This window comes from Mesoplodon bidens (assembly GCF_964165515.1).
Source record: "Mesoplodon bidens genome assembly, chromosome: 3".
Taxonomy (NCBI): domain Eukaryota; kingdom Metazoa; phylum Chordata; class Mammalia; order Artiodactyla; family Ziphiidae; genus Mesoplodon; species Mesoplodon bidens.
This window is the reverse complement of record NC_138178.1, coordinates 92425801-92448927: the sequence shown is the minus strand read 5'-3', so window position 1 is coordinate 92448927 and position 23127 is coordinate 92425801. Positions and strand designations below refer to the sequence as shown.

Genomic DNA, 23127 nt, shown 5'->3' with positions numbered 1-23127 from the left:
ACAATTTTTATTTGTATTCTTTTGTATTATTTGAATTTTTTAAAGGTAAGTTTTATTGCATTGCGTAAATTATTTTTTAATATTGTTGTGTTTCAAAGACAATATATGAATATAAATTCTCATCATGTAGGATTATAGCAGGCTGTTAAAATAGACCCTGATCGTTATTTTTATACCTCAGAAAATATACTGAGTTCTCATATACCCCTCCTTTTCCCTACCCACAGTTTCCCCTATTATGAATGAACATCTTGCAATAGTGTGGCACATTTGTTGCAATTGAGGAGTCAATGTTGATACATTTTTTAAAATTAATTAAGTAATTTATATTTGGCTGCTTTGGCTCTTAGTTGCTGCATGCAGGCTTTTCACTGCGGTGGCTCCTCTTGTTGTGGAGCACAGGTTCTAGGCGCATGGGCTCAGTAGATGTGGCTCATGAGCTCTAGAGCGCAGGCTCAGTAGTTGTGGCACACGGGCTTAGTTGCTCTGTGCCATGTGGGATCTTCTGGGACCAGGGCTTGAACCCGTGTCCCCTGCATTGGCAGGCAGATTCTTAACCACTGTGCCAACAGGGAAGTAAGTCCCTGATACATTAACTAAAGTCCATAATTTACATTTGGGTTCTCTCTTTGTGTTGTACATTTTGGAGGTCTTAACAAATGTATAATGACGTATATACACCACTACAGTATCACACAGGGTAGTTTTACTGCACTAAAAACCCCCTGTACTCCACCTATTCATCCCTCTATCCCTCCCACCATCATCTCCCAGCCCCAGCATCCACTGATCTTCTTACTGTCTCCATAGTGCTGCCTTTTCCAGAATGTCATACAGCTGGAACCATACAGTAAGTAACCTTTTCACAATGGCTTCTTTCATTTAGTGACATGCATTTAAGGTCCTGCCATATCTTTTCATAGCTTGATAGCTCATTTCTTTTTAGCACTGAATAATATTCCATTGTAGGACTTCCCTGGTGGTGGGCGCAGTGGTTAAGAATCTGCCTGCCAATGCAGGGGACTCGGGTTTGAGCCCTGGTCCCAGAAGATCCCACATGGCACAGAGCAACTAAGCCCATGTGCCACAACTACTGAGCCTGCACTCTAGAGCCCGTGAGCCACAACTACTGAGCCCATGTGCCACAACTACTGAAGCCTGTGTGCCACAACTACTGAAGCCTGTGTGCCCTACAGCCCATGCTCCACAACAAGAGAAGCCACCACAATGAGAAGTCCGTGCACCACAACGAAGAGTAGCTCCCGCTCGCCGGAACTAAAGAAAGCCTGCGCGCAGCAACGAAGACCCAACGCAGCCAAAAATAAAAATAAAATAAATAAATAAAACATTTTTAAAAATTCCATTGTATCAATGTACCAAAGTTTTTTCACCCATTCACCAACTGAAAGACATCTTGGTTGCAACCAAGTTTCAGCAAATACGAATAAAACTGCCATAAACATTTCTGTGCAGGTTTTTTGTGGTTTTTTTGTGGATATAAGTTTTCAATTCATTTGGGTAAATACCAAGGAGCGTGATTGCTGGATTATATGGTTACAGTGTATTTATTTCTATAAGAAACTGCCAAACTGTCTTCCAAAGTGGCTGTATCATTTTGCATTCCCAACCCAGCAATGAATAGGAGTTCCTGTTTCTCCACATCCTCACCAGCATTTGGTATTGTCAATATTTTGGATTTTTGCCATTCTAATAGGTACGTAGTGGTATCTCACTATGGTTTTAATTTGTAATTCTCTAATGACATATGATGTTTTGTATCTTTTTGTGTGCTTATTGCCATTTACATATCTTCTTTGTGAAGTGTCTGTTTCAGATCTTTTGCCCATTTTTAAAGCTGAGTTGTTCATTTTCTTACTGTTGAGTTTTAAGAGTTCTTATAGTGGATAACAATCCTTTATCAGATACATGTTTTGCAAAGCCTTCCACCCAGTCTGTGGCTTGTCTTTTTATTCTCTGAAAAGTCTCTATTTTTTAATCCAGTAATTCCACTTCTGAGAACCTATCCTAAAAAATAATCTTACATATAGAAAAATGATTTACATATAAAGATATTTATAGCAATATTGCTTACTATTAAAAAAAACTGAAACCTTGGGCTTCCCTGGTGGCACAGTGGTTGAGAGTCTGCCTGCCGATGCAGGGGACACGGGTCCGTGCCCCGGTTCGGGAAGATCCCACATGCCGCGGAGCGGCTGGGCCTGTGAGCTATGGCGGCTGAGCCTGCGCATCCGGAGCCTGTGCTCCACAACGGGAGAGGCCACAGCAGTGAGAGGCCCGCGTACCGCAAAAAAAAAAAAAAAAAACTGAAACCTGAATAAATTCTCCAATAATAGGTAAGCAGTTAAAATATATTATGGTTGGGCTTCCCTGGTGGCGCAGTGGTTGAGAGTCCACCTGCCGACGCAGGGGACACGGGTTCGTGCCCCGGTCTGGGAAGTTCCCGCATGCTGCAGAGCGGCTGGGCCCGGGAGCCATGGCTGCTGAGCCTGCGTGTCCGGAGCCTGTGCTCCGCAACAGGAGAGCCCACAACAGTGAGAGGCCCACGTACCGCAAAAAAAAAAAAAAATATATATATATATATATATATATATATATATATAATGGTTTAATATTATATACCCAATAAGTTCTAAAAGAAACATAATTGAATGCAAAATTGAATCCAAAAATTGAATGCATAATCTTACATATTGTGCTTTTTCCATTTAAAAGTATAACATGAGAATTTTATTCTTTCTTTTACAACTCTGTAAGCTTCATTTGAAAACTGTTTTTTTCTGATTAGAGGAAACAGCTGTATGAATATACTATTTTTGTAACTCATTATTCTCATTTAACAACAAAAAGGAAACATTTATGGAGTTAAAAATAATCTTTGGGACTTCCCTGGCAGTACAGTGGTTAAGACTCCATGTTTCCATTGCAGGGGGCATGGATTCGATCCCTGGTCAGGGAACTAAGATCCCACATACCACGTGGTGCAGCCAAAAAAATAATAATAATAATCTTTAACAATGGGTGTTTTTGTTTATTTTGAGGATAAACATGCAGAGATTTACTGAAAGTTTTTTTAAAGATAGTACTTCAGTATATTCTTTTTTTTTTCATGGTTACCTTTTTGTGTGTATGTAAGAATGTTTAAGTTCTACTCTCTAAGCAAATTTCAATCATACAATAATAGTGTTATCAACTAGAGTCACCATGTTAAATACATTAGATCCTCAGACCTTATTTATCTTACTGTAGTTTTTTTTTAAGGGATAAACTACTGAAAAACTAGATATCACAAAGAAGGGTCACATTACACACAGCAGAACAAAAAGCTCCAACTTTTATCTTTGTTATTTTCCTGTTCTTAAAAGGGTTTTGTTTTGTTTTGTTTTTTGTCTTTTATGCCTCTACTTTACTTTCAATTCTCTTCTTGGATTGGGCAAGATCACAGAGAAAACCCTTTGGTATGGGATATAAGTTTTATACATAAGGGAAAATTCAATTTTTGGCTCTTCGGTATTAAATTAAAATTTATATGAACACATGAAGTTTGACACTTAAAAACAACCTAAACAGGACTTCCCTGGTGGCTCAGTGGTTAAGAATACGCCTGCTAATGCAGGGGACATGGGTTCGAGCCCTGGTCTGAGAAGATCCCACATGCCGCAGAGCAACTAAGCCCACGCACCACAACTACTGAGCCTGCGCTCTAGAGCCTGCGAGCCACAACTACTGAAGCCTGCACACCTAGAGCCCATGCTCCGCAACAAGAGAAGCCACTGCAATGAGAAGCCCACGCACCACAACGAAGAGTAGCCCCCACCGCAACTAGAGAAAGCCCGCGTGCAGCAACAAAGACCCAATGTAGCCAAAAATAAAATTTAAAAAAAACAATAAAAAGTTAAGATAGTTAAGTATTCATTGATATGATTTTTTATCATAAACAATATATAATCAAGACGAACTATTTTTTTTTTTTTTTTTTTTTTTTTTTTTTTTTTTTTTCTTTTTGCGGTATGCGGGCCTCTCACTGCTGTGGCCTCTCCCGTTGCGGAGCACAGGCTCCGGACGCGCAGGCCCAGCGGCCACGGCTCACGGGCCCAGCCGCTCCGCGGCATATGGGATCCTCCCAGACCGGGGCACGAACCCGTATCCCCTGCATCGGCAGGCGGACTCTCAACCACTGCGCCACCAGGGAGGCCCAAGACGAACTATTTTTGTGTCTGCAAGTCAGATGCTATCAAGCAAACAGCAATCCTTTTTAAATTTTTAATTCAAAGACAAATAGGAAGGCTCAATAAATTTTAATTTTCCAAATGTTCTCAGAAAGAATTATCAGAAGCATCCTCCAGTTATAAAACACAGTTGGGTAATCCATTTACCCCAAATGAAACACCTGTGTTGTGAGGTAGCAATGTTAGAACTATGATCTTCTGTGGTGATAACACCCGCAACGCAGAAGCATTCCCTCTTCACATGAAGAGTGTGAATAACAAGAAGGGATGGAGAGTCACCTTTCATTATTTCATCAACTATTGGTGTTTTCACAGTATTTGAAATGCCTGATTTCAATTTTACAACAATACCAATATTTATTCTAAAAGGTAATCGTATGTTCCAAGTAGCAGAATTTCCAACACGATCTCTAAGAATAATTCAAAGTTCTTTTTTTGACCGCACCGTGTGGCTTGCAGGATCTCAGTTCCCTAACCAGGGACTGAACCCGGGCCATGGCAGTGAAAGCACTGAGTCCTAACCGCTAGACCACCAGAGAACTCCCTAATTTGCAGTTCTGAACCATGCTTAAGAAAAACATTTCCAGCAGTGCAGGATTTATTCCTATTTCATCGTTGGTAATAACTGCACATGTCACTGCAGGAACTTTACATTCTTCTGCTGCAGACTTTAAGACTGCTGTGAAAGGTGTACTTTTGGGAACACTGAGTACTCCATAAGGCAGCCAGCAGCGTGACTTTACAGGAAAACATGGACATGGTGGAGGGGGTCTGGACAGAGATGCCATGTCATCTCCGTGCAGCAGCCCCACTTCCTCTATGGTGCCGGGGACTGCAAAAGTTGTTCTGTGCTATTCTGTGACAAAAGGTTTTTCTTGGTGCTTTCTTCACATAGTACCTGCTCTTGGGTGTGCATCCCCATCGTTATTCTTTTCTTCCACTTCTCTGCAGCAACATGGATCCCTTCTTATTTCTTCCAATCTTTTTTTTTAATGGCTTCATTTTTTCTTTTATTATGTTTTTTATTATAAAAAGAATATACACAATGTATAGGCAAGTTACAAAGTATAATAATAAAATGATCCAGCATCTAACACAAGAGAATATTAATACTGTTGACGTTCCCTCTGTGATCATCCACTTGCCCTGGAGGTTACTATTACTTGAATTGTATTTATTAGTCATTCCCTCACTTTTCTTTACAAATTTCACCACACGTAATAGGTATCCCAGAAAGATTCTATCAACTTATTCTCCCACCAAAAGTCTTCTGTTCTCTTCACACTCACTTTTGAAGGGTAATATTTTTTAAAGCTTATGAACATAATTTTTTATTAGTTACACAATAGCCCATCCTTCTGAAAACTCAAAGGTCCCTGAGTAAGCTCTGTACACACCTTCTATAAGAAGAGCTCTGCAAAAACCTAAAGATGATAAACCTAAGCATGCTTCATAAAAGAGTGCTTTGTGGTGGCAGTGTAGACTGGTAAGCTTTCAATACTCAAAGGTAGCTTAGTGAAGAGGTTCCTAAAATTTAACAGACAAGTTTTACCAGTCCACAGAAAATCAGAAAAGGAAGAAATAAGGAATGTGATGAGCTCTTTAACAGAGCTACATGTATGCAATCTAAAGACCTGCTCTTTAGTCTGAGATTATCCTACTTTCTTGGAATTAAATTTTCTTTTTCTTCATAAAATGATAGGAGATGGTAGGTATTTTTGGGGTGTTGTTCATGTGCCCTTTTTAAAATTAAAATTGAACTTCCCTAGCCAAAAAAAAAATTGAAAACCCTATGTCTTGCCCAAAGTCTTCTGAAATTGTACTGGCCCACAAAATCCCAAAGCTTGGCAACTGGGAAACTCTGGCCTTGAGACTTCAGCATCTCTCCCCCTTAATATCCCAGAGTAAAAATAAGAAGAAGTTAACAACTTCCTCCTTGTCTCTACTTCTGGCATTCTTTCTTGAGTTCTCCAACATAAGGAAAAACCTATAATAAATGGAGACGACTGGGAAATATGAAATTAACCAATGATCAACTTTGTAAATTCCATCAGTGATTAGCTTTGCAATGGTAGGAAAACATTTTAACCACACTATATGATAGGCTTCTCATGTTTTTTCTTTTGCACAATAATAAAAATACATATATATATATATAACATATGTCTATAGCTTATCATTTCCTGAGATAGAAGCAGCAATGTTGAAGCCAGTCTAAAAACATGAACCGCATTTTCAGCTCTATGGAAGAAATAGTCTACATAACTTTAAGATGTTATTTACATTTACATGGGACCTTTGGCATATTATATGTACAAAGAGAAACATCAATTATTATACCTCCCCAAGCCCAGAGCACAGAACCAATACTGTTATTTGAAAAATACATTTCAGCTCAAAATAAAAAAGTTGTCTGCAGATGTCACAGGAAAGGCAAATCCCTCAACCTCACTACTAATTAAGAAAATTAAACTAACACCACAATGTGATACCATTATATACCCACCAGACTGGCTAAAATTAAAAAGACTAGCAACACCAAATCTTGTAAGTGTGTAGAGCCATGGGAACTCTCATATACTGCTGAAGAACTTATAAATTGCTATAACCACTTTGGAAAACTATCTACTATGACTTAAGATATACCCTAGAACTCAGCAATTCTATTCCAGATATATACCCTGGATAAACTCCTGTACATGTGTACCAAAATACACAAATAAGAATGTTCACAGAAGAATTCTTTTAATACAATAATAGTCCCAAATTGGAAACAATCTACATATCTATATACAGTACAATGAATCAAGACAATATGGATTATTAAACCCTATAAGGTAAATGGACAAAATATATATATGCGTATATATATAAATATATACTTAATGCTGAGTGAAAGCTACTCAACAAGAAAAAGATACAAAATGACTCCATCTGTACAGAATTCAAAAACAGAACCATTCAATATGATTTGGGTGATAAGCTAAAAGGGAAATCAAGGAAACCATTATCACAAAACACAGGAGAGAGATTATCACAAAGGAGGAGAGAAGGATGGTGATCCAGAAGGAACAAATGGGAGGCCCCTGAGAGCTGGAAATGTCTCATTTCTTGACCTAAGTACTAGTTACACAGGTGTTCACTTTATAGTTATTCTTTAAGCTGTTCATATGCTTTATACAATCTTCTGCATAAAAATGATGTATCTCAAAAATAAAAAAATTGTAAGGGGCTGCATCTTGAGGTAGTAGATGTCTTATCACATGATATGTTTAACCAGAGCTAAAGCTTCACAAATCAGGTCTGTTACAGCAGGAACTCAAGTACTAGTCAGGAATTTGGACTAGCTAGCCATCAGACTCCTGCCAATCTAGAGATTTTATGCATCTATTTTCATACCTTGTAACGATGATTTTTATGAACACTATTCTGGAAGCAGTCCATACAGAGTACACATGTTGGATCAATTGCACAGTCCCTGAAAAAGATTAAAAATCAGACTCCAAAATTTACATGACTCCTGCTGATGCTCATGGTATGACTATAAAATAATGTGAATGAATTCCTATATCATGCACAAACTGATTATGAAAATACTTTAAAAACTGAATTCCAGGGACTTCCCTGGCAGTCCAGTGGTTAAGAGTTCACCTTCCAAGGCAGGGGGTGTGGGTTCAATCCCTGATCGGGGAGCTAAGATTCCCACATACCTTGTGGCCGAAAAACCAATACATAAAACAGAAGCAGTATTGTAACAAATTCAATAAAGACTTTAAAGTCAAAAAGACATGTGCACCCTAATGTTCACTGAAGCACTATTTACAATAGCCAGGTCATGGAAGCAACCTAAATGCCCATCGACAAACGAATGGATAAAGACGTTGTGGTACATATATACGGTGGAATATTACTCAGCCATAAAAAGGAATGAAATTGGGTCATTTGTAGAGACATGGATGGACCTACAGACTGTCACACAGATTGAAGTAAGTCAGAAAGAGAAAAACAAATATCGTATATTAACGCATATATGTGGAATCTAAAAAATGGTACAGATGAACCGGTTTGCAAGGCAGAGATAGAGACACAGATGTAGAGAACAAACATATGGACACAAAGGGGGGAAAGTGGGGGGTGGTGGGGGTGGTGTGATGAATTGGGCGATTGGGATTGACATATATACACTAATATGTATAAAATAGATAACTAATAAGAACCTGGTGTATAAAAAATAAATAAAATTCAAAAAAAAATTAGTTTTCTGGTGCTCCATTTGGTAGCACATATACCAAAATTAGTCTTCTGAAAAATCATCAGCTTTTTTTCATTCTCTGCATCATCTTATCCTATTACAGTTATGAGTGTATTTTACAGACACTGATTGTTCACTGGTAAATGAGGCTTGGTTAAAGACAAAATTCATTAGAATGTAAGCAACATAAATTAAAGGATTTTAATTTATTTTATATAATGATAAGTCCCAAGTACATAGATCAGTGCCTGGCACACAACAGGTATTCAATGAATATTTACTGAATAAATTAAATTCAATCTCTCTTAATCTCTTCCCTAATAAAAACTTCTAAAATGTAAAATTTTATTTAATACTTTCAAGGAAATATTAATAACAATATAAATTAGTGCAAAGTGCAAAATTAATTTTTAAAGTATTTATTTAGAAAAGTTGAAGAGATGGAATTGGGCAGTTTTAGAAATGAATCTTTAAAGGCTAATAAGTAAAAACTGACTAATAATAGCCTCTAAAATATAATATCATCTACTAACCTATTCAGAGCAGGATTTGTCAACCTCAGCAGTACTGACATTTTGAACTGAATAATTATTTGCTGGCGATATAGGTGACTGTCCGTGTGCCATAGGATGTTTAAGCAGCAACCCTGGCCTCTACCCACCAGATGCCAGTACCATTCCCCTAGCTGTGACAATTAAAAATGCCTCCATGACCCTTTTGGAGAAATTAGGTCTACAGATACCTACTATGCTTTAGCTGAAACTGACCAGGCTTCAGCTAAAAATATATAACAAGATAAATGAAACTTACTGCCATATAGCAAAATAGTATATAAAATACAAAAGCTGACTGTTTCCTGAGAATAAAGAAAAGCAGTATGTTCTAGACAACTGTTAACTATACATAAACCAGTCAAACTTAGAATTACAGTGAAGCAAAAAACAATTCTCTGTATAAAATCTAAAACTTCAGGGCTTCCCTGGTGGTGTAGTGGTTGAGAGTCTGCCTGCCAATGCAGGGGACGCGGGTTCGTGCCCTGGTCTGGGAGAGTCCCACATGCCGCAGAGTGGCTGGGCCCGTGGGCCATGGCCGCTGAGCCTGCGTGTCCAGAGCCTCTGCTCCGCAATGGGAGAGGCCACAACGGTGAGTGGCCCGCATACCGCAAAAAAAAAAAGAAAAAAAAAAATGTAAACCTTCACATTCCTAACCTAAACAACCTCTAATAAAAGAAAGAAAAAAAAAACTACAAGTGTTGTTAAGATCTAAAAGTTAAAAGTTTCAGGCAGGAGTAGAGAATAAAAAAGTTCTCTGTGTTACCATGCTGTGTTAAGTCAACTTCTCTCACAAAAGGCAAAAAAAAAAGCCTAAAGCTGTTTCCAGTTTCCTTACCACTGGCCTCTTCTATCCAACTAAATTACAAATACTCCTACAGGTCTACAACCCTCTGATACCAAATCTCACTTGGTGGTGAAAAAATGACCTGAAATGACAAGGGACTATAGACTTTATTTATACCACTTGCTGTGAATAGTCATAGGTTTCTTACAGAAATGCTCTGTTTGATTACAGGATCCTGACCTGACTCCACTAGGGAAGTATTCAGAATTCTGAAATACATGTGGCGCCAAGAGTTTCAGATAAGGGTGTATGGACTATGTTATAAACAAGGCAAAAATATATCTCTTATATACTTCTGGACAACAGGAAGAAAAAGTGAGAGAACTGTTTTAAGTCATATATTCAAAAACAAGCTGTACTAGCAAAAACAAACTTATAAGAGCACAATAAAACAAAGTAAATTATGTAGAATTAAATATATTATAAATAGTAATATACCAAGAAAGGTACATCATAAAATACATACAGAATACCAAGTTGTTATTATAACCAATCCTGTACATTTCTAAATCTTACCTACAAGAATATGTTGTCTCTCCACTTTTGAAAACCTTCCCACAGAGTTGAAATGCTCCACTGTGCTTCAATTTCTCTAAGGAAATATCTGGATCTTCTCCAAATAAGTACCATTCCAGTGGAGTGAATATTGACATTTGTATATTCTCCTCCTGCTTTTCTAAGTCCGGTTCAATTTCAGCAAAATAAATTTCTGGCACCAATCGTGCCAAATGGTTCAAGAAAGTAGTATGAAAATCAATTTGCTGATCCCACCACTGAAAAACAAAACAAAACAAAACAAAAATTAAACTTTGTTACAAGTTCTTTCTTAAAGATCTAGGGGCACCAGTAATTGTGTAGTTTCAGAGGAACTGATCTATAATATATTCTTCCTTTATACTTCACCAATACAAAAGGAAAGTAAATGATTTTTTTTTTTTTTTTAAAAAAAGGCCTTGGGGGCTTCCCTGGTGGCGCAGTGGTTGAGAGTCCGCCTGCCGATGCAGGGGACACGGGTTCGTGCCTCTATCCCGGAAGATCCCACATGCCGTGGAGCGGCTGGGCCCGCGAGCCATGGCCGCGGAGCCTGTGTGTCCGGAGCCTGTGCTCCGCAACGGGAGAGGCCACAGCAGTGAGAGGCCCGCGTACAGCAAAAAAAAAAAAAAAAAAAAGGCCTTGGACAGGGAGATCAGCTCGGTGCTTTGTGACCACCTGGAGGGGTGGGATAGGGAGGGTGGGAGGGAGGGAGACGCAAGAGGGAAGGGATATGGGAACAGATGTACATGTATAACTGATTCACTTTGTTATAAAGCAGAAACTAATACACCATTGTGAAGCAATTATACTCCAATAAAGTTGTAAAAAAAAAAAAAGGCCTTGGAAATAAGTGGTTGTCCACATACCACAGATATCTGGAAAAAAGAAGTGCAGCTATAGTGGATGAGAATTACTCTTCCCTTCTGAAATGGTCAACTCCTGGTGTGTGAAGGTGATTCTATTATCAGTCAAAGGCTGTACAAAGTATTCCCCATACCAGTAGTTTAACTATTTTATTTTCTTCTTACAATTTTATTGAGATATAATTGACATATAGCACTTATAAGTTTAAGTTGTGCAGCATAATTATCTGACTTACATACATCATGAAATGATCACCACAATAGTTTTAGTGAACATCCATCATCCCACACAGAAACAAAATTAAATGAATAGAAAAAAAAAAGTGTTCTTCCTTGTGATAAGAACTCTTAGGATTTACTCTCTAGTAGTTTAATTATTTAAAGGAACCATAGCGTTTAATGAGAGATCAAACTGAATGAGTGGCAGAGTTTTCAGAACACAAAAAGCACTAACCATAAAAGAAAAAAACAGATAAATTGGACCTCAGCAAAAGTAAAACCTTCTGCTCTTCAAAAGAAAATGTTACAGATGGCGTTTTTGCCATGCTTATTTACACATGAAAACATGTTCAACATCATTAAATCATTAGAGAAGTGCAAATTAAAACAACAGTGAGGAGAAACCAAGCTGACAGAGGAGTAGAAGGACGTGGAGTTCATCTCTCTCCACAAAAGCATCAAGAATACATCTACAGGTGGAACAATTTTCAGAGAACACCGGCTGAACACTAGAAGACCTCGGACACCAGAAAGGACAAGAAAGATCCCTGCATAACCGGGTAGGATGAAAGAAAGAAGGGAAAAATAAGAGGAGAAAAAGTGGGACAGGATCTGTGCCCCTCGGAGCTGAAGCACAGAGGTTCCCGCATCCGGGGAAGCCCCCTCACTGACTGGGAAATCACTTGGGACAGAAGGGGAGCATCTGAGGCTGTCAGAGGACGATGAAATGGCTTGTCTGTAGCAGACGGGACAGAGAGAGACCTACACAGACGGTCAGTGCCACAGGCCTGTGTGCCCCAGACTGGGATGTGTGTCTGCTGGTGCACACGGGGGCTGAGAGCTGGAACATGGGGATTGGAAAGCAAACCCGGGGAGAGGACCGCTGTTGGCTGCGAGGAGACAGCCTGAGGGGACGGGAGGGAGGAAATCAGCAACCGGGACGCTTACGAAGGAAACCCAGACTGCCATAGAAGCAAGGCACCACTGTTGAATGACGTGCAGTGGGTGGAGCCACCACGGCAGCCTTTCTCTCCCCACCCATTGGCCCCCTGCCCCAACAGGCGCTAGGAAAAGCTGCCAGAACTGACCTTCTCACGCCGGTCACCAGGTGCTAGGAAAGGCTCCCACTAGGGCCAGATCTCTCATGCCCTTTGTCACGAGTTTTCCAGCGTACCTGTCGCTGCCAGGGCCCCCACAACCCAGGCAGTCATGCCACCTCCGCGCCCTGTTCTCACTGGGGCAGACCTGAGTGCTCCAAGGCAGCCTCGGAAGCAGACTCTGGTGGGTGGCGCACACGCGAAGGTGGGGCTAAAACCACAGCTGAGCCCCGGGGGCGGGGGGGGGCGACTAAGGAAGAGGAACAAAAATCTTTCTGTGCAGCTACACAAACTGCACATTAAATCCCCGCGATCGTCTTGGTAAACCCTGCACCTATGAAATATCTGAATGGACGAGTGTTCCCAAAACAGAAACCAGTCTAGTGCTAGCAGCTATGGACTTTGGGGACTAGTACACCCAAGAGTTGGGCCATGTCAGAGTCCTAGCTGTCCCACAGTGCCCAAGGAGAGACTAGAAACCTACCTAGAGGTTTTGGAGGGTGGCCTGGGGATGCAGAGGTTGGCTGTGACTCAAGGTGAGAGCAAGGACACTGACAGCTGAGACCCCAGGAAAATATAATTATTACTATTTTTTTAATGTTTTGTTTTGTCCTGTATTTTTTATTATTTGTTTTTATTTAGTTTTCTTAATTTATAATATATTTTTTATATTTCTATTTCTACATCACTTTTTTGTTGTCCTATGTTTTTACCTTGCTTTTTTTTTCTTTGTGCTATTTAACTTTTTTATTGTTTTTGTGTGTTTGTTTTGTATTCTTTGCTTTTTCCTTCAGTTTGCATTCTGCTTTTGTTTTGTTTTTGTTTTTTTGGTTAGTTTTGCTTTTAATTGTTTAATTTTGTTTTGGGATTCTTTTGTTGGTCTGGCTGTTCTTTTTTATTTTCTCTGTTTTATGTTTTTGTTTCTTGTTTTGTATGTGTGTGATTATTTTTGTTTCTGTTTGGTTTTACTTTTACCATTTGTCTGAGGTTTTTGTTTGTCTGTTCCTTTGTTTCTTTCTTTTTAATTGTTGCTGCTGCTTCTTGCTTGTTTTTGTCTTTGCTATTTGTCCCGAGTTTTATATGCCTGTTTGTTTTCATTTGTTTTCTTCCTACCCTTTTATTTCTTTCTTTTTTCTTTTCTTTTCTTTCCCCATTTTTGCTGAGCTGTGTGGCATGTGGGGTCTTGGTTTCCAGGCGGGGGGTCAGGCCTGAGCCTCTGAGGTGAGAGTGCCGAGTCCAGGAAACTGGAATACCAGAGAATTCCTGGCCCCAGAGCTCTCCCGTGAGTCTCCATCTCAACTCCAAGACCCGACTCCACCCAACTGTCTGCAGGCTCCACTGCTGGACACCCCACGACAAACAAACAAGAAAGGAACACAAACCCAACCATCAGCAGACAGGCTGCCTAAAGTAGTACTAAGGCCACAGACACCCCAAAACACACCACCTGACGCAGCCTTGTCCATCACAGGGAAAAGATCCAGCTCCACCTACCAAAACGCAGGCATCAATCCTTCCCACCAGGAAGCCTAAACAAGTCACTGGACCAAACTCACCCACTGGGGGCAGACACCAGAAGCAAGAGGAACTATGACCCTGCAACCTGAGGAAAGGAGACCTCAAAAACAGTAAGTTAGACAAAGGAGAAGACACAGAAATACGCAGCAGATGAAGGAGCAAGGTAAAAACCCACCAGACCAAACAAATGAAGAGGAAATAGGCAGTCTACATGAAAAGAATTCAGAGTAATGATAGTAAAGATGACCCAAAATCTTGGAAATAGAATGGAGAAAATACAAGAAATGCTTACAGGGACCTATAAGAACTAAAGAACAAACAAACAGTGATGAACAACACAAAAACTGAAATTAAAAAACAAAATAGAAGGAATCAATAGCAGAATAACTGAGGCAGAAGAATGGATAAGTGACCTGGAAGATAGAATGGTGGAAATAACAGCCAAGGAGCAGAATAAAGAAAAAAGAATGAAAAGAATTGAAGACAGTCTCAGAGACCACTGGGACAGCATTAAACGCACCAAAATTTGAATTATAGTGGTCCCAGAGGAAGAAGAGAAAGAGAAAGGGTCTGAAAAAAATGTGAAGAGATTATCGTCAAAAACTTCCCTAACATGGGAAAGGAAATAGTCAATCAAGTCCAGGAAGCGCAGGGAGTCCAGGCAGGATAAACCCAAGGAGAAACATGCTGAGACACATATTAACCAAACTATCAAAAATTAAATACAAAGAAAAAATATTAAAAGCAGCAAGGGAAAAACAACAAATAACATACAAGGGAATCCATACAAGGTTATCAGCTGATCTTTCAGCAGGAACTCTACAGGCCAGAAGAGAGTGGCAGGATATATTTAAAGTGATGAAAGGGAAAAACCTACAACCAAGATTACTCTAGCCAGCAAGGCTCTCACTCAGATCTCAAAGAGAAATCAAAAGCTTTACAGACAAGCAAAAGCTAAGTGAATTCAGCACCACCAGACCAACTTTACAATAAATGCTAAAAGAACTTCTCTAGGTAGGAAACACAAGAGAAGAAAAAGACCTACAAAAACAAACCCAAAATAATTTTTAAAATGGTAATAGGAACATACATATCGATAATTACTTTACATGTAAATGGATTAAATGCTCCAACCAAAAGACACAAAGCGGCTGAATGAATATAAAAACAAGATCTGTATATATGTTGCCCAGAAGACACCCACTTTAGACCTAGGGACACATACAGACTGAAAGTGAGGGGATGGAAAAAGATATTCCATGCAAATGGAAATCAAAAGAAAGCTGGAGTAGCAATACTCATATAAGACAAAATAGACTTTAAAATAAAGACTGTTACAAGCAACAAAGGACACTACATAATGATAAAGGGATCAATCCAAGAAGATATAACAATTGTAAATATGTACGCACCCAACACAGAAGCACTTCAATACATAAGGCAAATGCTGACAGCCAGAAAGTGGAAATCGACAGTAACACAATACTGAGGGACTGCAACACTACACTTACACCAATGGATAGATCATCCAGAAAGAAAATTAATAAGGAATCACAAGCCTTATATGATACATTAAACCAGATAGACTTAATTGATATCTATAGGACAATCCATCCGAAAGCAGCAAAATACACTTTCTTCTGAAGTGCACATGGAACATTCTCCAGGACAGATCACATCTTGGGTCACAAATCAACCCTCGGTAAATTTAAGAAAACTGAAATCGTATCAAGCATCTTTTCTGACCACAGTGCTATGAGATTAGAAATCAATTATGGAGAAAAAAACCGTAAAAAACACAAACACACGGAGGCTAAACAATATGCTACTAAAGAGCCAAAAGATCACTGAAGAAATCAAAGACGAAATCAAAAAATACCTACAGACAAATTACAACAAAAACACGACGATCCAAAACCTATGGGATGCAGCAAAAGCAGTTCTAAGAGGGAAGTTTACAGCAACACAAGCCTACGTCAAGAAACAGGAAAAATCTCAAATAAACAATCTAACCTTACACCTAAAGGAACTATAGAAAGTAGAACAAACAAAACACAAAGTTAGCAGAAGGAAACAAATCATAAAGATCAGAGCAGAAATAAATGAAATAGAAACAAAGAAAACAACAGCAAAGATCAATAAAACTAAAAGCTGGTTCTCTGAGGCTTCCCTGGTGGCGCAGTGGTTGAGAGTCCGCCTGCCGATGCAGCGGACATGGGTTCATGCCCCGGTCCGGGAAGATCCCACAGGCCACGGAGTGGCTGGGCCCGTGAGCCATGGCCTCCAAGCTTGCGTGTCCGTAGCCTGTGCTCCGCAACAGGAGACGCCACCACAGTGAGAGGCCCGCGTACTGCCAACAAAAAGAGAAAAAGCTGGTTCTTTGAGAACATAAACAAAATTGATAAACCTTTAGCCAGACTCATCAAGAAAAAGAGGAGGAGGACTTAAATCAATAAAATTAGAAATGAAAATGAAAAAGTTACAACAGACACTGCAGAAATACAAATCATCATAAGAGACTACTACAAGCAACTCTATGACAATAAAATGGACAACCTGGAAGAAATGGACAAACTCTTAGAAAGGTATAACCTTCCAAGACTGGACCAGGAAGAAACAGAAAATATGAACAGACCAATCACAAGTAATGAAACTGAAACTGTGATTAAAAATCTTCCAACAAACAAAAGCCCAGGACCAGATGGCTTCACAGGTGAATTCTACCAAACATTTAGAGAAGAACTAACACCCATCCTTCTCAAACTCTTCCAAAAAATTGAAGAGTAAGGAACACTCCAAAACTCATTCTATGAGGCCACCAGCACCCTGATACCAAAACCAAAGATACTACAAAAAAAGGAAATTACAGACCAATATCACTGATGAATATAGACACAAAAATCCTCAACAAAATACTTGCAAACAGAATCCAGCAACACATTAAAAGGATCATACACCATGATCAAGTGGGATTTATCCCAGGGATGCAAGGATTCTTCAATATATGCAAATCAATCAATGCGATACACCATATTAACAAATTGAAGAATAAAAACCATATGATCATCTCAATAGATGCAGAAAAAGCTTTTGACAAAATTCAACACCCAATTATGATAAAAACTCTCCAGAAAGTGGGCACAGAGGGAACCTACCTCAACATAATAAAGGCCATATATGACAAACCCACAGCACACATCATTCTCAATGGTGAAAAACTGAAAGCATTTCCTCTAAGATCAGGAACAAGACAAGGATGCCCACTCTCGCCACTATTAATCAACATAGTTTTAGAAGTGCTAGCCACAGCATTCAGAGAAGAAAAAGAAATAAAAGGAATACAAATAGGAAAAGAAGAAGTAAAACTGCCACTGTTTGCAGATGACATGATATTATACATAGAGAATCCTAAAGATGCCACCAGAAAACTACCAGAGCTAATCAATGAATTTGGTAAAGTTGCAGGATACAAAATTAATGCACAGAAATCTCCTGCATTCCTATACACTAACAACAAAACATCAGCAAGAGAAATTAAGGAAATAATCTCATTCACCATAGTAACAAAAAGAATAAAATACCTAGGAATAAACCTACCTAAGGAGACAAAAAGACCTGTATGCAGAAAACTTTAAGACACTGAGACACTGATGAAAGAAACCAAAGATGACACAAACAGATGCAGAGATATACCATGTTTTTGGATTGGAAGAATCAATATTGTGAAGGTGACTGTACTACCCAAAGCAATCTACAGATTCAATGCAATCCCTATCAAATTACCAGTGGCATCTTTTACAGAACTAGAACAAAAAATCTTAAAATTTCTATGGAGACACAAAAGACCCCGAATAGCCAGAGCAGTCTTGAGGGAAAAAAATGGAGCTGGAGGAATCAGACTCCCTGACTTCAGACTAGACTACAAAGCTACAGTAATCAAGACAATATGGTACTGGCACAAAAACAGAAATATAGATCAATGGAACAGGATAGAAAGCCCAGAGGTAAACCCACACACCCATGGTCAACTAATCTATGACAAAGGAGACAAGAATATACAATGGAGAAAAGACAGTCTCTTCAATAAGTGGTGCTGGGAAAACTGGACAGCTACATGTAAAAGATGAAATTAGAGCACTGCCTAACACCATACACAAAAATAAACACAAAATGGATTCGAGACCTAAATGTAAGACTGACACTATAAAACTCTTAGAGGAAAACACAGGAAGAACACTCTTTGACATAAATCACAGCAAGATCTTTTTTGATCCACCTCCTAGAGTAATGGAAATAAAAACATAAACAAATGGGACCTAATGAAATTTCAAAGCTTTTGCAAAGTAAAGGAAACTACAAACAAGACAAAAAGACAACACTCAGAATGGGAGAAAATATTTGCAAACATATCAATGGACAACGGATTAATCTCCAAAATATATAAACAGCTCATGCAGCTCAATATTAAGAAAACAAACAACCCCATAAAAAAATGGGCAGAAGACCTAAATAGACATTTCTCCAAAGAAGACATACAGATGGCTAAGAAGCACATGAAAAGCTGCTCATCATCGCTAATATTAGAGAAATGCAAATCAAAACTACAATGAGGTATCACCTGACACCAGTCAGAATGGGCATCATCAGAAAATCTACGAACAACAAATGCTGGAGAGGGTGTGGAGAAAAGGGAACCCCTCTTGTACTGTTGGTGGGAATGTAAATTGATACAGCCACTATGGAGAACAGTATGGAGGTTCTTTAAAAAACTAAAAATAGAATTACCATATGACCCAGCAATCCCACTACTGGGCATACACCCAGAGAAAACCATAATTCAAAAAGACACATGCACCCCACTGTTTATTGCAGCACTATTTACAATAGCCAGGTCATGGAAGCAACCTAAATGCCCATCGACAGACGAATGGTAAAGAAGATGTGGTACATATGTACAATGGAATATTACTCAGCCATAAAACAGAACGAAATTGGGTCATTTGTAGAGATGTGGATGGATCTAGAGACTGTCATACAGAGTGAAGTTAAGTCAGAAAGAGAAAAACAAATATCGTATATTAATAAGATGTGGAACCTAGAAAAATGGTACTGATGAACCGTTTTGCAGGGCACAAATAGAGACACAGATATAGAGAAGAAACATATGGACACCAAGGGGGCAAAGTGGCAAGGAGGTGGTGGTGGGATGAATTGGGAGATTGGGATTGACATATATACACTAATATGTATAAAATAGATAACTAATAAGAAATTGCTGTATTAAAAAATAAAATAAAAGTTGAATGATAAAATAATAATAAAATAGTAGCTCTAATGTCAACCACATCAATAATTACATTAAATTTTTTTTCAATTAAAAAAAGAAGTAATGGACAAAGGATTAATCTCCAAAATATACAAACAGATCATACAGTTCAATATCAAAAGCAAACAAACCAATCAAAAAATGGGCAGAAGCTCTAAAGAGACATTTCACCAAAGAAGATATGGAGATGGCCAAGAAGCACATGAAAAGATGCTCAACATCACTAATTATTAGAAAAAGGCAAATCAAATCTCCAATGAGATATCACCTCATACCAGTCAGAATGGCCATCATCACGAAATCTACAAACAATAAATGCTGGAGAGGGTGTGGAAAAAATGGAACCCTCTTGCACTTTTGGTGGGAATGTAAATTGATACAGCCTCTGTGGAGAACAGTATGGAGGTTGCTTAAAAAACTAAAAATAGAACTACCATGTGACCCAGCAATCCCACTCCTGGGCATATATCCAGAGCAAACCATAATTCGAAAAGACACATGCGCCCCAATGTTCATTGCAGCAATATTTACAATAGCCATGACATGGAAACAACATAAATGTTCATCAACAGAGGAATGGATAAAGAAGATGTGGTACACATATACAATGGAATATTACTCAGCCATAAAAAGGAACAAAATTGGGTCATTTGTACAGATGTGGATGGATCTAGAGACTGTCATACACAGTGAAGTAAATCAGAAAAACAAGTATCGTATATTAACGTATATATATGTAATTTGAAAAAACTGGTATAGACCATCTCATTTACAAAGCAGAATAGAGACACAGACGTAGAGAACAAACGTATGGATACCAAGGGGTTGCAGGAGTGGGTAGGATGAATTGGGAGATTGGGATTGACATAAATACACTATTGATACTATGTATAAAATAGATAATTAATGAGAACCTACTGTATAGCATAGGGAACTCTGTTCAATGCTCTGTGGTAACCTAAATGGGATGGAAATCCAAAAAAGAAGGGATATATGTATACGTATAGCTGATTCACTTTGCTGTACAGTAGAAACTAACACAACATTGTAAAGCAACTATACTCCAATAAAAAATTTTTTTAATGACAGTAAGATACCCCTATATAACCTAAATAAAAATTTGGCAATACCAAGTATCAACAAGGATGCAGAAAACTGGAAAAGGAATGTGCTGGTAGGAACTCAAAATGTTATACATCCACTTTACGAAAGAGTTTAGCAGTTTCTTACAAAGTTAAATATATACTTACTATATGACCCAGCCATCAAACTCCTAGTTATCTACCCAAGAACTTATGTTCACAAGACACTTGCACATGAAGTTATAGCAATTTTATTCATAATCGCTCAAAACTAGAAATGATTCAGTTGTCCTTCAACTGGTGGATTATAAACAAACTGTTTGTACATCCAAACCACAGAATACTGCTCAACAGTAAAAGGACTGAATTATTAATGCATGCAACATCAAAAGAAGTCGAACTCAAGAGGCTATGTACTACTGCCTCTTAGCAGTTGGGACCATGTTCATGTTGTCAGCATATCTGTGAACTGAGCAAAGCCCACCTCTGTGCCAAATTCCTGATTCCCATTATAAGTGGCTTTGGTGTTTTTCCTTTTGTGGCTGCGCTGCAAGGCATGTGGGATCTTACTTCCCCGACCAGGGATTGAACCCACGCCCACTGCAGTGGGAGTGCAGAGTCTTAACCACTGGACTGCCAGGGAAGTCCCTATAAGTGGGTTTAACAGACACTATATGCAGATTTCAATAACACCACCCTTATCTTCAATCAAACAAGAGAGCTTTCTAAGTATCAAGAAATGCCCTATTAAAAGACTTTCATGGATTACTCGTTGGCAATTTGGCCTTAAATGTGAAGTGATTACCTCAAACCACCCAGCCAGCTCAACATTTTTAATGCCACTCAGTAACAGCAGGCCTAAAAGAGAGGTAGGAGAAACAGAACTCTCTAGTATCAAACCAACAGTGGCGACCGGAGTTGCGGTTAATATCCTTCCAATTAAATTAATACTGTTCATTTGAAATATGTTGGCTTTCTGGTTTTATTAGAATTTCATGTTTGTTTTATGCGTAAATTAAAACTGTAAGTATAAGGCATTCATACTAGTTTTATATTTGTACACACTTAAGTTATATTATAAATTTCAAAAAAAAATTTTAAGGCTATATGCTATATAATTCCATTTATATAACATTCCAGAAAAGGCAAAACTACTAGAGATAGAGGATAGCAAAGTGGTTGCGAGGGGCTGACAACAAAGTAGCAGCAATGTAATTTTTGAGGGCAATGGAACTGTTCCGTAGTATCTATTATGGTGACGGTTACACAACTGTTGGCAACTGTCAAAACTCATAGAACTGTACAATAGACAGTTATTTACTTTATGTAAATTTTCAGTGAATAAAAAAGAACATAGTTTGAAAATGAAAAGGAGAAACAGGTTGAGAGAAAATATTTGCAATAATACATTCCCTCCAAAGATCAGGGATGAGGCAAGGATATCTGTTCTCTTCTATTCAATATTGTACTAGAGGTCATAGCTAGTGAAATAAAACAAGAAAAATAAATAAAAGGCATGATGATTGCAAAGGAAAAAGGGAAGCTGTCTCTATTCACAAACAATATGATTACTCTTCATAAAAAACTCTAAGGAATCAGTTAAAAAACACACATAAAAATTGTAAGTGAATTGAGCAAACTCATTAGATATAAGATCAACAAATAAAGATCACCTGTATTTCTATAAACTAGCAACAAAAAACTAGAAAATGAAATATTTTAAAATAGCATTTACAATAGCATCAAAAAACTTGGGAGTTAATTTAATAAAGATTGTGAAAACCCCCTACACTGAAAACTACAAAACATTATTGAGAGAAATTTCTAAAACACCTAAAAAAATGAAGAGCTACATCATGTTCATTGCTTAAAAGATTCAATACTGAGATGTCTATACTTCCTAAACTGATCTACAGATTCTACACAATCCCAGAAAGCTTTCTTGTAGAATTGACAAGCTGATTCCAAAATGAATATGGAGGGAATTCCCTGGCATTCCAGTGGTTACGACTCAGCCCTTTCATTGCTGTGGCCCAGGTTCAATCCCTGCTTGGGGAACTAAAATCCCACAAGCTGCGCAGCACAGCCAAGAAAAAAAAAAAAAAACAATATGGAAATGTAAAGGACTTAGAAGAGACTTAACACTACATGATTTCAGGACTTACTATAAAAGATATACGAATTGAGACTGTGGAATTAGCACTGAGATAAATATATTTATCAGTGGAACTAAGAGAGAGTTTAAAAATGAATCCACACATATAAAGACAATTGATTTCTTAAAAGGAACCAACAGGGCCTCCCTGGTGGCGCAGTGGTTGAGAGTCCGCCTGCCGATGCAGGGGATACGGGTTCGTGCCCCGGTCTGGGAGGATCCCATATGCCGCGGAGCGGCTGGGCCCGTGAGCCATGGCCGCTGGGCCTGCGCATCCGGAGCCTGTGCTCCGCAACGGGAGAGGCCACAACAGTGAGAGGCCCGCATACCGCAAAAAGAAAAAAAAAAAAAGGAACCAACATAATTCAAAAAAGACAGCATTTTCAAAAACTGGTACAGGAGTAATTAGGTATCCTTATGGAAAACAAAGAACATC

At 38.6% G+C, this 23127-nt stretch overlaps 1 protein-coding gene across 2 annotated transcripts in view; it reads right to left on the bottom strand.

Annotated features, from left to right (window-relative positions):
• Positions 1 to 23127, bottom strand: part of UBR1 (ubiquitin protein ligase E3 component n-recognin 1) — a 159926-nt gene that overhangs the window by 112853 nt on the left and 23946 nt on the right. For both annotated transcript variants that reach the window (XM_081229400.1, XM_081229401.1), the window contains exons 2-3: positions 10414 to 10670; positions 7647 to 7725 (exon numbers count right to left, since the gene is read on the bottom strand). In XM_081229400.1, the coding sequence (XP_081085526.1) occupies positions 7647 to 7725; positions 10414 to 10670 (336 nt within the window). The remainder of the gene's footprint in view (positions 1 to 7646; positions 7726 to 10413; positions 10671 to 23127) is intronic.